The sequence below is a fragment of the Scyliorhinus torazame genome, chromosome 7 (genome assembly GCF_047496885.1).
Source record: "Scyliorhinus torazame isolate Kashiwa2021f chromosome 7, sScyTor2.1, whole genome shotgun sequence".
Taxonomy (NCBI): Eukaryota; Metazoa; Chordata; class Chondrichthyes; order Carcharhiniformes; family Scyliorhinidae; genus Scyliorhinus; species Scyliorhinus torazame.
Genome location: NC_092713.1, coordinates 34495941 through 34509735, shown reverse-complemented (window position 1 = coordinate 34509735; position 13795 = coordinate 34495941). Strand labels below are relative to the sequence as shown.

Below are 13795 nucleotides of genomic sequence, written 5' to 3'. Positions count from 1 at the left end.
TTAATCTCTCACTCTTTGACTTGAGGTCCATGTTTCCTCATGTTCCTGTGATGGATCTTGTGACACTTTTCTGCATCAAAGATGCTCTGTATAAATAAGAGATGTTTCTTTAATTAAAGACTGGCCTTTTGAGTCGTAAATTTAGCTGGAGATGCAAATCCTAATCCAAAGTTGCCTTAGTGCTGTTGCCGAGTTACCAGAGCTAATGCTCAATTTACCTTTGCGCAGGTATTTGTCAACTTTGCTAAACAGCAAACAGCTGAGGATGAAAATCTCGTTCTTCACCCACGAGCAGCCGGGGGCAGGAGGGAGGTGAGGGTAACACCAGCTCCAGTAGAACCCACTTAGCCAAGTACTACCAACACTTCCACTGCTGAGTTAAATAAGGAGAAGAAATCTCGAGGAAGTGCCAACAAACCAGCAATAAACAGATTGCACCACGTGGACTAAATCACAATCTCTCCTCGGGGTGATGATAGTAAAGCAAACCCCACATGTGACAACTCTTCAGTATCAACGGGACTACGATTCCCAGGATCAGCAAACGGTAACATCGGCTTTTGTGACATGCAGATTAGTGGGCAGTCCATCTCAAAGATCAAGTTTGAAGAACTCTAATGGCAAGTCTACTGTCACGGAGCACGATCGCTATAAATGGTTCATGGCTATGATCATCTCACAGTTGTAACATAGATGCCTGCAGAGGAATTCATTTTAATGTTGTGCGTTCCCCATAACCTGCAACATGCAAATATATACTTACGTAGAAAATTAAACATTTATGTATAAATTCCTGTACATTCATTGTCATATAACACCTTCAAAAGTGGTTTTCTGTACATATTTAATATGAAATAGAATTGGAGACCTGTAATGACTGTGCAACATCCTCTAGACCCAAATAGATAAAGTAAAGGGAAGATTTCCTCCCTGGCCTGCATATTAAACCCTCTTGTAAAGAATAACGGATGAAATCTTCGCTCACAGTTCCACTTGGATAGGATTTCTCAGGAAGTAGTTCTGTAAAGCTTGTTCCCACAATGCCTGATTCGGCGACTGAAGCAATAGCAGTGCGTGGTATGTAGTCTGTGCTCTGAATTCTGCATTTTAATAACATTCTGGCAGACAGTGGCCTGGGGTATATCAGCACCGACATATGAATGTTCCTAGAGCCTCATCACCTATTAAAGGTGTTTTTAAAAAAATACATTTTTGATGGTACTTAGAATGGGTCAAAAACATCATAGATATAAGACGGCAGAATAATCGATGAAGTTCTAAATCCAGCTGTAGTTCACTGTAGTTACCAAACACAGTCAGCCACACTTAGCTCCTACCTTTCAACCCCTCCCAAACCGTCTTTTCTCTCTCACACAGAAACACAAACACACACAAACATGTTTTTAATATTTAAAAAAAAAAATCAATCAACTCAGTACAACATTTTTCATTTTGAAAGATTCTTGTGTGAAGAGTTGGGTTAGCAGCGCCGTTTACAGCTCCAGGGTCCCAGGTTCGATTCCCGGTTTGGGTCACTGTCTGTGCGGAGCCTGCACGTCCCGTTCCCCCCCCCCCCGCGTCTGCGGGGTTTCCTCCCACAAGTCCCGAAAGCCGTGCTTGTTAGGTGAATTGGACATTCTGAATTCTCCCTCAGTGTACCCGAACAGGCGCCGGAATGTGGCGACTAGGGGCTTTTCACAGTAACCTCATTGCAGTGTTAATGTAAGCCTACTTGTCAGACACTAATAAAGATGATTATTATTATTATGAGCTGACAACTCTGGAGAAATGTATATAGAGACTGCTCGACCATTGGATTGATAAATGTTAATAAGCCTTTGACATAAGAAATGAGGACAGATGTCATGAACAATAATAAATTGTCAGAGTTGTTATGAGCGTGTCTGAAATTGCAAAGTCGGAGCGTGTATAATGTTATTCCTCCTGATCTCTCAGTCAGGAAACGCTGAAGTGACCAGGAATTTCCATTTCGATCAGCAATATTGGCAAGTTTATTCTAATAAATAACAAGACAGCCCAGCTTGACCTTCAACATGTTTAATCTCTGCTTAAGTCTTTCCCTGATTCATTCAGCACCAAAACCCATCATAAAATACTGAATCTGCTGCATACTCTTCAGTTTTATATTAACTAATCCTACAGGTTACATATTGATGATGTGGCTGAATTGCTACTCGGAGTGGGAGGAATGCCAGTGACAGTACTGGCAATAAAAAGCCTGGGGAAATAGCAGCCCTACTGATCTGTTCATTAGCCCCTGTGTCAAAGTGAGTGCAGTTATCTCAGCATATAATGAATTGGCTTTTTGCAATCTCTCTATACTGTAAGTGTAAGCAGCAAAGACACTGGGGGCTAGGGCCGACCACACACCGCAACGTGCGCACTCCCGAGGATACTCTTTCAGATTAATGGAGTCTGAGTCTGAACACTCAACACCATACACACCCCAGTCTGCGCTGTATACACCCCACACTCGGCACTATACACACCCCAGTCTGCGCTGTATACACCCCACACTCGGCACCATACACACCCCAGTCTGCGCTGTATACACCGTACACTCGGCACCATACACACCCCAGTCTGCGCTGTATACACCGTACACTCGGCACTATACACACCCCAGTCTGCGCTGTATACACCGTACACTCGGCACTATACACACCCCAGTCTGCGTTGTATACACCCCACACTCGGCACTATACACACCCCAGTCTGCGCTGTATACACCATACACTCGGCACTATACACACCCCAGTCTGCGCTGTATACACCGTACACTCGGCACTATACACACCCCAGTCCACGCTGTATACACCGTACACTCAGCACTATACACACCCCAGTCTGCGCTGTATACACCCCACACTCGGCACTATACACACCCCAGTCTGCGCTGTAAACACCCCACACTCGGCACCATACACACCCCAGTCTGCGTTGTATACACCCCACACTCGGCACCATACACACCCCAGTCCACGCTGTATACACCCCACACTCAGCACTATACACACCCCAGTCTGCGCTGTATACACCCCACACTCGGCACCATACACACCCCAGTCTGCGCTGTATACACCCCACACTCGGCACTATACACACCCCAGTCTGCGCTGTAAACACCCCACACTCGGCACCATACACACCCCAGTCTGCGCTGTATACACCCCACACTCGGCACTATACACACCCCAGTCTGCGCTGTAAACACCCCACACTCGGCACCATACACACCCCAGTCTGCGTTGTATACACCCCACACTCGGTACTATACACACCCCAGTCTGCGCTGTAAACACCCCACACTCGGCACCATACACACCCCAGTCTGCGTTGTATACACCCCACACTCGGTACTATACACACCCCAGTCTGCGTTGTATACACCCCACACTCGGTACTATACACACCCCAGTCTGCGTTGTATACACTCGGCACCATACACACCCCAGTCTGCGCTGTATACAAACCACACTTGGCACTATACACACACCAGTCTGCGCTGTAAACACCCCACACTCGGCAACATACACACCCCAGTCTGCGCTGTAGACACCCCACACTCGGCACTATACACACACCAGTCTGCGCTGTAAACACCCCACACTCGGCACCATACACACCCCAGTCTGCGCTGTATACACCCCACACTCGGCACTATACACACCCCAGTCTGCGCTGTAAACACCCCACACTCGGCACCATACACACCCCAGTCTGCGTTGTATACACCCCACACTCGGCACCATACACACCCCAGTCCACGCTGTATACCCCCCACACTCAGCACTATACACACCCCAGTCTGCGCTGTATACACCCCACACTCGATACTATACACACCCCAGTCTGCGCTGTATACACCCCACACTCGGTACTATACACACCCCAGTCTGCGCTGTATACACCCTACACTTGGCGCTCTATACACCCCACACTCGGCACCATACACACCCCAGTCTGCGCTGTATACACCCCACACCCGGCACTATACACACCCCAGTCTGTGCTGTACACACCCCAGTCTGCGCTGTATACACCCCACACTCGGTACTATACACACCCCAGTCTGCGCTGTATACACCCCGCACTCTGCGCTGTATACACCCCCCACTCTGCGCTGTATACACCCCCCACTCTGCGCTGTATACACCCCACACTCGGTGCTATGTACACCCCAGACTGCGCTGTATACACCCCACACTCAGCGCTCTATACGCCCCACACTTGGCGCTCTATACGCCCCACACTCGGCACTATACACACTCCAGTCTGCTCTGTATACACCCCACACTCGGCGCTCTATACACCCCAGTCTGCGCTGTATACACCCCACACTCGGCACTGTACACACCCCAGTCTGCGCTGTATACACCCCATACTCGGCACTATACACACCTCAGTCTGCGCTGTATACACCCCACACTCGGCACTGTACACACCCCAGTCTGCGCTGTATACACCCCATACTCGGCACTGTACACACCCCAGTCTGCGCTGTATACACCTACACCCGGCACTATACACACCCCAGTCTGCGCTGTATACACCCCACACTATACACCTCCCAGTCTGCGCTGTATACACCCCCCACTCGGCACTGTGCACACCCCAGTCTGCGCTGTATATACCCCACACTATACACCCCCCGGTCTGCGCTCTATACAACCCACACTCAGTGCTATATACACCCCAGTCTGCGCTGTATACAGCCCACACTCAGCACTATATACACCCCAGTCTGCACTGTATACACTCCAAAGTGTGCACAATAGACACCACACTCGGCACTGTATATACCCCAGTTTACACTGTATATACCGTACAGTCTGCATGAGAGACTATACACCCCACAGTCTACACAATATACACCCCACAGCATGCACAATATACACCCCACAGCCTGCACAATATACACCCCACAGCATGCGCAATATACATCCCACAGCCTGCACAATATACACCCCACAGCCTGCACAATATACACCCCACAGCCTGCGCAATATACACCCCACAGCATGCACAATATGCATCCCACAGCCTGCACAATATACACCCCACAGTCTACTCTGTATGCAGCCCACAATCTGCAATGTAAACACCCGACAGTCTGCACTATACACACCCCAGTCTGCACTGTATGCACCCACATTTGGCACTATACACACCCTAATCTGCGTTGTATACACCCCACACTCAGCACTATATACACCCCAGTCTACACTGTATACACCCCAGTCAGCACAGTATACACCCCAGTCAGCACAGTATACACCCCAGTCTGCACTGTATACACCCCAGTCTACACTGTATACACCCCAGTCTACACTGTATACACCCCAGTCTACACTGTATACACCCCAGTCTACACTGTATACACCCCAGTCTACACTGTATACACCCCAGTCAGCACTGTATACACCTCAGTCTGCACTGTATACACCCCAGTCAGCACTGTATACACCCCAGTCTACACTGTATACACCCCAGTCTGCACTGTATATCCCCCCAGTCTGCACTGTATATCCCCCCAGTCTGCACTGTATACACCCCAGTCAGCACTGTATACACCCCAGTCAGCACTGTATACACCCCAGTCAGCACTGTATACACCCCAGTCAGCACTATATACACCCCAGTCAGCACTGTATACACCCCAGTCTGCACTGTATATCCCCCCAGTCTGCACTGTATACACCCCAGTCAGCACTGTATACACCCCAGTCAGCACTGTATACACCCCAGTCAGCACTGTATACACCCCAGTCTGCACTGTATACACCCCAGTCTGCACTGTATACACCCCAGTCTGCACTGTATATCCCCCCAGTCTGCACTGTATACACCCCAGTCAGCACTGTATACACCCCAGTCTACACTGTATACACCCCAGTCTACACTGTATACACCCCAGTCTGCACTGTATACACCCCAGTCAGCACTATATACACCCCAGTCTGCACTGTATACACCCCAGTCTGCACTATATACACCCCAGTCTGCACTATATACACCCCAGTCAGCACTGTATCCACCCCAGTCTGCACTGTATACACCCCAGTCTGCACTGTATACACCCCAGTCAGCACTGTATACACCCCAGACTGCACTGTATACACCCCAGTCTGCACTGTACACACCCCAGTCTGCACTGTATACACCCTTGTCTGCACTGTATACACCCCAGTCTACACTGTATACACCCCAGTCTGCACTGTATACACCCCAGTCAGCACTATATACACCCCAGTCTGCACTATATACACCCCAGTCTGCACTATATACACCCCAGTCTGCACTGTATACACCCCAGTCAGCACTGTATACACCCCAGTCTGCACTGTATATCCCCCCAGTCTGCACTGTATACACCCCAGTCAGCACTGTATACACCCCAGTCAGCACTGTATACACCCCAGACTGCACTGTATACACCCCAGTCTGCACTGTACACACCCCAGTCTGCACTGTATACACCCTTGTCTGCACTGTATACACCCCAGTCTGCACTGTATACACCCCAGTCTGCACTGTATACACCCCAGTCAGCACTATATACACCCCAGTCTGCACTATATACACCCCAGTCTGCACTATATACACCCCAGTCTGCACTGTATCCACCCCAGTCTGCACTGTATCCACCCCAGTCTGCACTGTATACACCCCAGTCTACACTGTATACACCCCAGTCTGCACTATATACAACCCAGTCTGCACTGTATACACCCCAGTCTGCACTGTATACACCCCAGTCTACACTGTATACACCCCAGTCTGCACTGTATACACCCCAGTCTACACTGTATACACTCCAGTCTACACTGTATACACCCCAGTCTGCACTGTATACACCCCAGTCTGCACTGTATACACTCCAGTCAGCACTGTATACACCCCAGTCTGCACTGTATACACCCCAGTCTGCACTGTATACACCCCAGTCTGCACTGTATACACCCCAGTCTGCACTGTATACACCCCAGTCTGCACTGTATACATCCCAGTCTACACTGTATACACCCCAGTCTGCACTATATACACCCCAGTCTGCACTGTATACATCCCAGTCTACACTGTATACACCCCAGTCTACACTATATACACCCCAGTCTACACTGCATACACCCCAGTCAGCGCTATATACACCCCAGTCTGCACTGTATACACCCCAGTCAGCACTGTATACACCCCAGTCTACACTGTATATACCCCAGTCTGCACTGTATACACTCCAAAGTCTTCACAATAGACACCACACTCGGCACTGTATATACCCCAGTTTACACTCTATATGCCGTACAGCCTGCACAATATACATCCCACAGCCTGCACTGTATGCAGCCCACAATCTGCACGACAAACACCCCACAGTCTGCACTATAAACACCCCACAGTCTGCAATATAAACACCCCACAGTCTGCACTATAAACACCCCACAGTCTGCACTATAAACACCCCACAGTCTGCACTATAAACACCCCACAGTCTGCAATATAAACACCCCACAGTCTGCAATATAAACACCCCACAGTCTGCAATATAAACACCCCACAGTCTGCAATATAAACACCCCACAGTCTGCAATATAAACACCCCACAGTCTGCAATATAAACACCCCACAGTCTGCACTATAAACACCCCACAGTCTGCACTATAAACACCCCACAGTCTGCACTATAAACACCCCACAGTCTGCACTATAAACACCCCACAGTCTGCACTATAAACACCCCACAGTCTGCACTATAAACACCCCACAGTCTGCACTATAAACACCCCACAGTCTGCAATATAAACACCCCACAGTCTGCACTATAAACACCCCACAGTCTGCAATATAAACACCCCACAGTCTGCACTATAAACACCCCACAGTCTGCACTATAAACACCCCACAGTCTGCACTATAAACACCCCACAGTCTGCAATATAAACACCCCACAGTCTGCAATATAAACACCCCACAGTCTGCACTATAAACACCCCACAGTCTGCACTATAAACACCCCACAGTCTGCACTATAAACACCCCACAGTCTGCAATATAAACACCCCACAGTCTGCACTATAAACACCCCACAGTCTGCAATATAAACACCCCACAGTCTGCAATATAAACACCCCACAGTCTGCAATATAAACACCCCACAGTCTGCATTATAAACACCCCACAGTCTGCAATATAAACACCCCACAGTCTGCACGACAAACACCCCACAGTCTGCACTATAAACACCCCACAGTCTGCAATATAAACACCCCACAGTCTGCACGACAAACACCCCACAGTCTGCACTATAAACACCCCACAGTCTGCACTATAAACACCCCACAGTCTGCAATATAAACACCCAACAGTCTGCAATATAAACACCCCACAGTCTGCACTATAAACACCCCACAGTCTGCACTATAAACACCCCACAGTCTGCACTATGAACACCCCACAGTCTGCAATATAAACACCCCACAGTCTGCACTATAAACACCCCACAGTCTGCACTATGAACACCCCACAGTCTGCAATATAAACACCCCACAGTCTGCACTATAAACACCCCACAGTCTGCAATATAAACACCCCACAGTCTGCAATATAAACACCCCACAGTCAGCAATATAAACACCCCACAGTCTGCACGACAAACACCCCACAGTCTGCACTATAAACACCCCACAGTCTGCAATATAAACACCCCACAGTGTGCAATATAAACACCCCACAGTCTGCACTATAAACACCCCACGGTCTGCAATATAAACACCCCACAGTCTGCAATATAAACAACCCACAGTCTGCACTATAAACACCCCACTGTCTGCACTATAAACACCCCACAGTCTGCAATATAAACACCCCACAGTCTGCACGACAAACACCCCACAGTCTGCACTATAAACACCCCACAGTCTGCAATATAAACACCCCACAGTCTGCACGACAAACACCCCACAGTCTGCACTATAAACACCCCACAGTCTGCACTATAAACACCCCACAGTCTGCATTATAAACACCCCACAGTCTGCAATATAAACACCCCACAGTCTGCACGACAAACACCCCACAGTCTGCAATATAAACACCCCACAGTCTGCAATATAAACACCCCACAGTCTGCAATATAAACACCCCACAGTCTGCAATATAAACACCCCACAGTCTGCACGACAAACACCCCACAGTCTGCACGACAAACACCCCACAGTCTGCACTATAAACACCCCACAGTCTGCAATATAAACACCCCACAGTCTGCACGACAAACACCCCACAGTCTGCACTATAAACACCCCACAGTCTGCACTATAAACACCCCACAGTCTGCATTATAAACACCACACAGTCTGCAATATAAACACCCCACAGTCTGCACGACAAACACCCCACAGTCTGCAATATAAACACCCCACAGTCTGCAATATAAACACCCCACAGTCTGCAATATAAACACCCCACAGTCTGCAATATAAACACCCCACAGTCTGCAATATAAACACCCCACAGTCTGCAATATAAACACCCCACAGTCTGCACTATAAACACCCCACAGTCTGCACGACAAACACCCCACAGTCTGCACTATAAACACCCCACAGTCTGCACTATAAACACCCCACAGTCTGCAATATAAACACCCCACAGTCTGCAATATAAACACCCCACAGTCTGCACGACAAACACCCCACAGTCTGCACTATAAACACCCCACAGTCTGCAATATAAACACCCCACAGTCTGCACGACAAACACCCCACAGTCTGCAATATAAACACCCCACAGTCTGCAATATAAACACCCCACAGTCTGCACGACAAACACCCCACAGTCTGCAATATAAACACCCCACAGTCTGCACGACAAACACCCCACAGTCTGCAATATAAACACCCCACAGTCTGCACTATAAACACCCCACAGTCTGCAATATAAACACCCCACAGTCTGCACTATAAACACCCCACAGTCTGCACTATAAACACCCCACAGCCTGCACTATAAACACCCCGCAGTCTGCAATATAAACACCCCACAGTCTGCACGACAAACACCCCACAGTCTGCACGACAAACACCCCACAGTCTGCACGACAAACACCCCACAGTCTGCACTATAAACACCCCACAGTCTGCAATATAAACACCCCACAGTCTGCACGACAAACACCCCACAGTCTGCAATATAAACACCCCACAGTCTGCACGACAAACACCCCACAGTCTGCAATATAAACACCCCACAGTCTGCAATATAAACACCCCACAGTCTGCAATATAAACACCCCACAGTCTGCACTATAAACACCCCACAGTCTGCACTATAAACACCCCACAGTCTGCACTATAAACACCCCACAGTCTGCACTATAAACACCCCACAGTCTGCACTATAAACACCCCACAGTCTGCACTATAAACACCCCACAGTCTGCACTATAAACACCCCACAGTCTGCACTATAAACACCCCACAGTCTGCACTATAAACACCCCACAGTCTGCACTATAAACACCCCACAGTCTGCACTATAAACACCCCACAGTCTGCAATATAAACATCCCACAGTCTGCAATATAAACACCCCACAGTCTGCACGACAAACACCCCACAGTCTGCAATATAAACACCCCACAGTCTGCACTATAAACACCCCACAGTCTGCACTATAAACACCCCACAGTCTGCAATATAAACATCCCACAGTCTGCAATATAAACACCCCACAGTCTGCACGACAAACACCCCACAGTCTGCAATATAAACACCCCACAGTCTGCACGACAAACACCCCACAGTCTGCAATATAAACAGCCCACAGTCTGCACTATAAACACCCCACAGTCTGCACTATAAACACCCCACAGTCTGCAATATAAACACCCCACAGTCTGCAATATAAACACCCCACAGTCTGCACTATAAACACCCCACAGTCTGCAATATAAACACCCCACAGTCTGCACTATAAACACCCCACAGTCTGCAATATAAACACCCCACAGTCTGCAATATAAACACCCCACAATCTGCACGACAAACACCCCACAGTCTGCACTATAAACACCCCACAGTCTGCACTATAAACACCCCACAGTCTGCACTATAAACACCCCACAGTCTGCAATATAAACACCCCACAGTCTGCACTATAAACACCCCACAGTCTGCAATATAAACACCCCACAGTCTGCACTATAAACACCCCACAGTCTGCAATATAAACACCCCACAGTCTGCAATATAAACACCCCACAGTCTGCAATATAAACACCCCACAGTCTGCAATATAAACACCCCACAGTCTGCACTATAAACACCCCACAGTCTGCACTATAAACACCCCACAGTCTGCAATATAAACACCCCACAGTCTGCAATATAAACACCCCACAGTCTGCACTATAAACACCCCACAGTCTGCAATATAAACACCCCACAGTCTGCACTATAAACACCCCACAGTCTGCAATATAAACACCCCACAGTCTGCACTATAAACACCCCACAGTCTGCACTATAAACACCCCACAGTCTGCACTATAAACACCCCACAGTCTGCAATATAAACACCCCACAGTCTGCAATATAAACACCCCACAGTCTGCACTATAAACACCCCACAGTCTGCACTATAAACACCCCACAGTCTGCAATATAAACACCCCACAGTCTGCACTATAAACACCCCACAGTCTGCAATATAAACACCCCAGTCTGCAATATAAACACCCCACAGTCTGCAATATAAACACCCCACAGTCTGCATTATAAACACCCCACAGTCTGCAATATAAACACCCCACAGTCTGCACGACAAACACCCCATAGTCTGCACTATAAACACCCCACAGTCTGCAATATAAACACCCCACAGTCTGCACGACAAACACCCCACAGTCTGCACTATAAACACCCCACAGTCTGCAATATAAACACCCCACAGTCTGCAATATAAACACCCCACAGTCTGCAATATAAACACCCCACAGTCTGCACTATAAACACCCCACAGTCTGCACTTTTAACACCCCACAGTCTGCACTATAAACACCCCACAGTCTGCACTATAAACACCCCACAGTCTGCAATATAAACACCCCACAGTCTGCAATATAAACACCCCACAGTCTGCAATATAAACACCCCACAGTCTGCAATATAAACACCCCACAGTCTGCACTATAAACACCCCACAGTCTGCAATATAAACACCCCACAGTCTGCACGACAAACACCCCACAGTCTGCACTATAAACACCCCACAGTCTGCAATATAAACACCCCACAGTCTGCAATATAAACACCCCACAGTCTGCACTATAAACACCCCACGGTCTGCAATATAAACACCCCACAGTCTGCAATATAAACACCCCACAGTCTGCACTATAAACACCCCACAGTCTGCACTATAAACACCCCACAGTCTGCAATATAAACACCCCACAGTCTGCACGACAAACACCCCACAGTCTGCACTATAAACACCCCACAGTCTGCAATATAAACACCCCACAGTCTGCACGACAAACACCCCACAGTCTGCACTATAAACACCCCACAGTCTGCACTATAAACACCCCACAGTCTGCACTATAAACACCACACAGTCTGCAATATAAACACCCCACAGTCTGCACGACAAACACCCCACAGTCTGCAATATAAACACCCCACAGTCTGCAATATAAACACCCCACAGTCTGCACGACAAACACCCCACAGTCTGCACTATAAACACCCCACAGTCTGCAATATAAACACCCCACAGTCTGCAATATAAACACCCCACAGTCTGCAATATAAACACCCCACAGTCTGCACGACAAACACCCCACAGTCTGCACTATAAACACCCCACAGTCTGCAATATAAACACCCCACAGTCTGCACGACAAACACCCCACAGTCTGCAATATAAACACCCCACAGTCTGCAATATAAACACCCCACAGTCTGCACGACAAACACCCCACAGTCTGCAATATAAACACCCCACAGTCTGCACGACAAACACCCCACAGTCTGCAATATAAACACCCCACAGTCTGCACTATAAACACCCCACAGTCTGCAATATAAACACCCCACAGTCTGCACTATAAACACCCCACAGTCTGCACTATAAACACCCCACAGCCTGCACTATAAACACCCCACAGTCTGCAATATAAACACCCCACAGTCTGCACGACAAACACCCCACAGTCTGCACTATAAACACCCCACAGTCTGCAATATAAACACCCCACAGTCTGCACGACAAACACCCCACAGTCTGCAATATAAACACCCCACAGTCTGCACGACAAACACCCCACAGTCTGCAATATAAACACCCCACAGTCTGCAATATAAACACCCCACAGTCTGCACTATAAACACCCCACAGTCTGCAATATAAACACCCCACAGTCTGCACTATAAACACCCCACAGTCTGCACTATAAACACCCCACAGTCTGCAATATAAACACCCCACAGTCTGCACTATAAACACCCCACAGTCTGCAATATAAACATCCCACAGTCTGCAATATAAACACCCCACAGTCTGCACGACAAACACCCCACAGTCTGCAATATAAACACCCCACAGTCTGCACTATAAACACCCCACAGTCTGCACTATAAACACCCCACAGTCTGCACTATAAACACCCCAGTCTGCAATATAAACACCCCACAGTCTGCAATATAAACACCCCACAGTCTGCACTATAAACACCCCACAGTCTGCACTATAAACATCTTGAACAGCTGCA

At 48.2% G+C, this 13795-nt stretch overlaps 1 protein-coding gene across 3 annotated transcripts in view; it reads left to right on the top strand.

Moving 5' to 3' along the window:
• The window catches only part of abca4b (ATP-binding cassette, sub-family A (ABC1), member 4b), a 188486-nt gene extending 186429 nt beyond the window's left edge, over positions 1–2057 (top strand). For all 3 annotated transcript variants that reach the window (XM_072510537.1, XM_072510536.1, XM_072510534.1), the window contains one exon: positions 229–2057. In XM_072510537.1, coding sequence (XP_072366638.1) covers positions 229–348 — 120 coding nt within the window. In that variant the 3' untranslated portion in view covers positions 349–2057. The remainder of the gene's footprint in view (positions 1–228) is intronic.
• The last annotated feature ends 11738 nt before the right edge of the window (positions 2058–13795 follow it).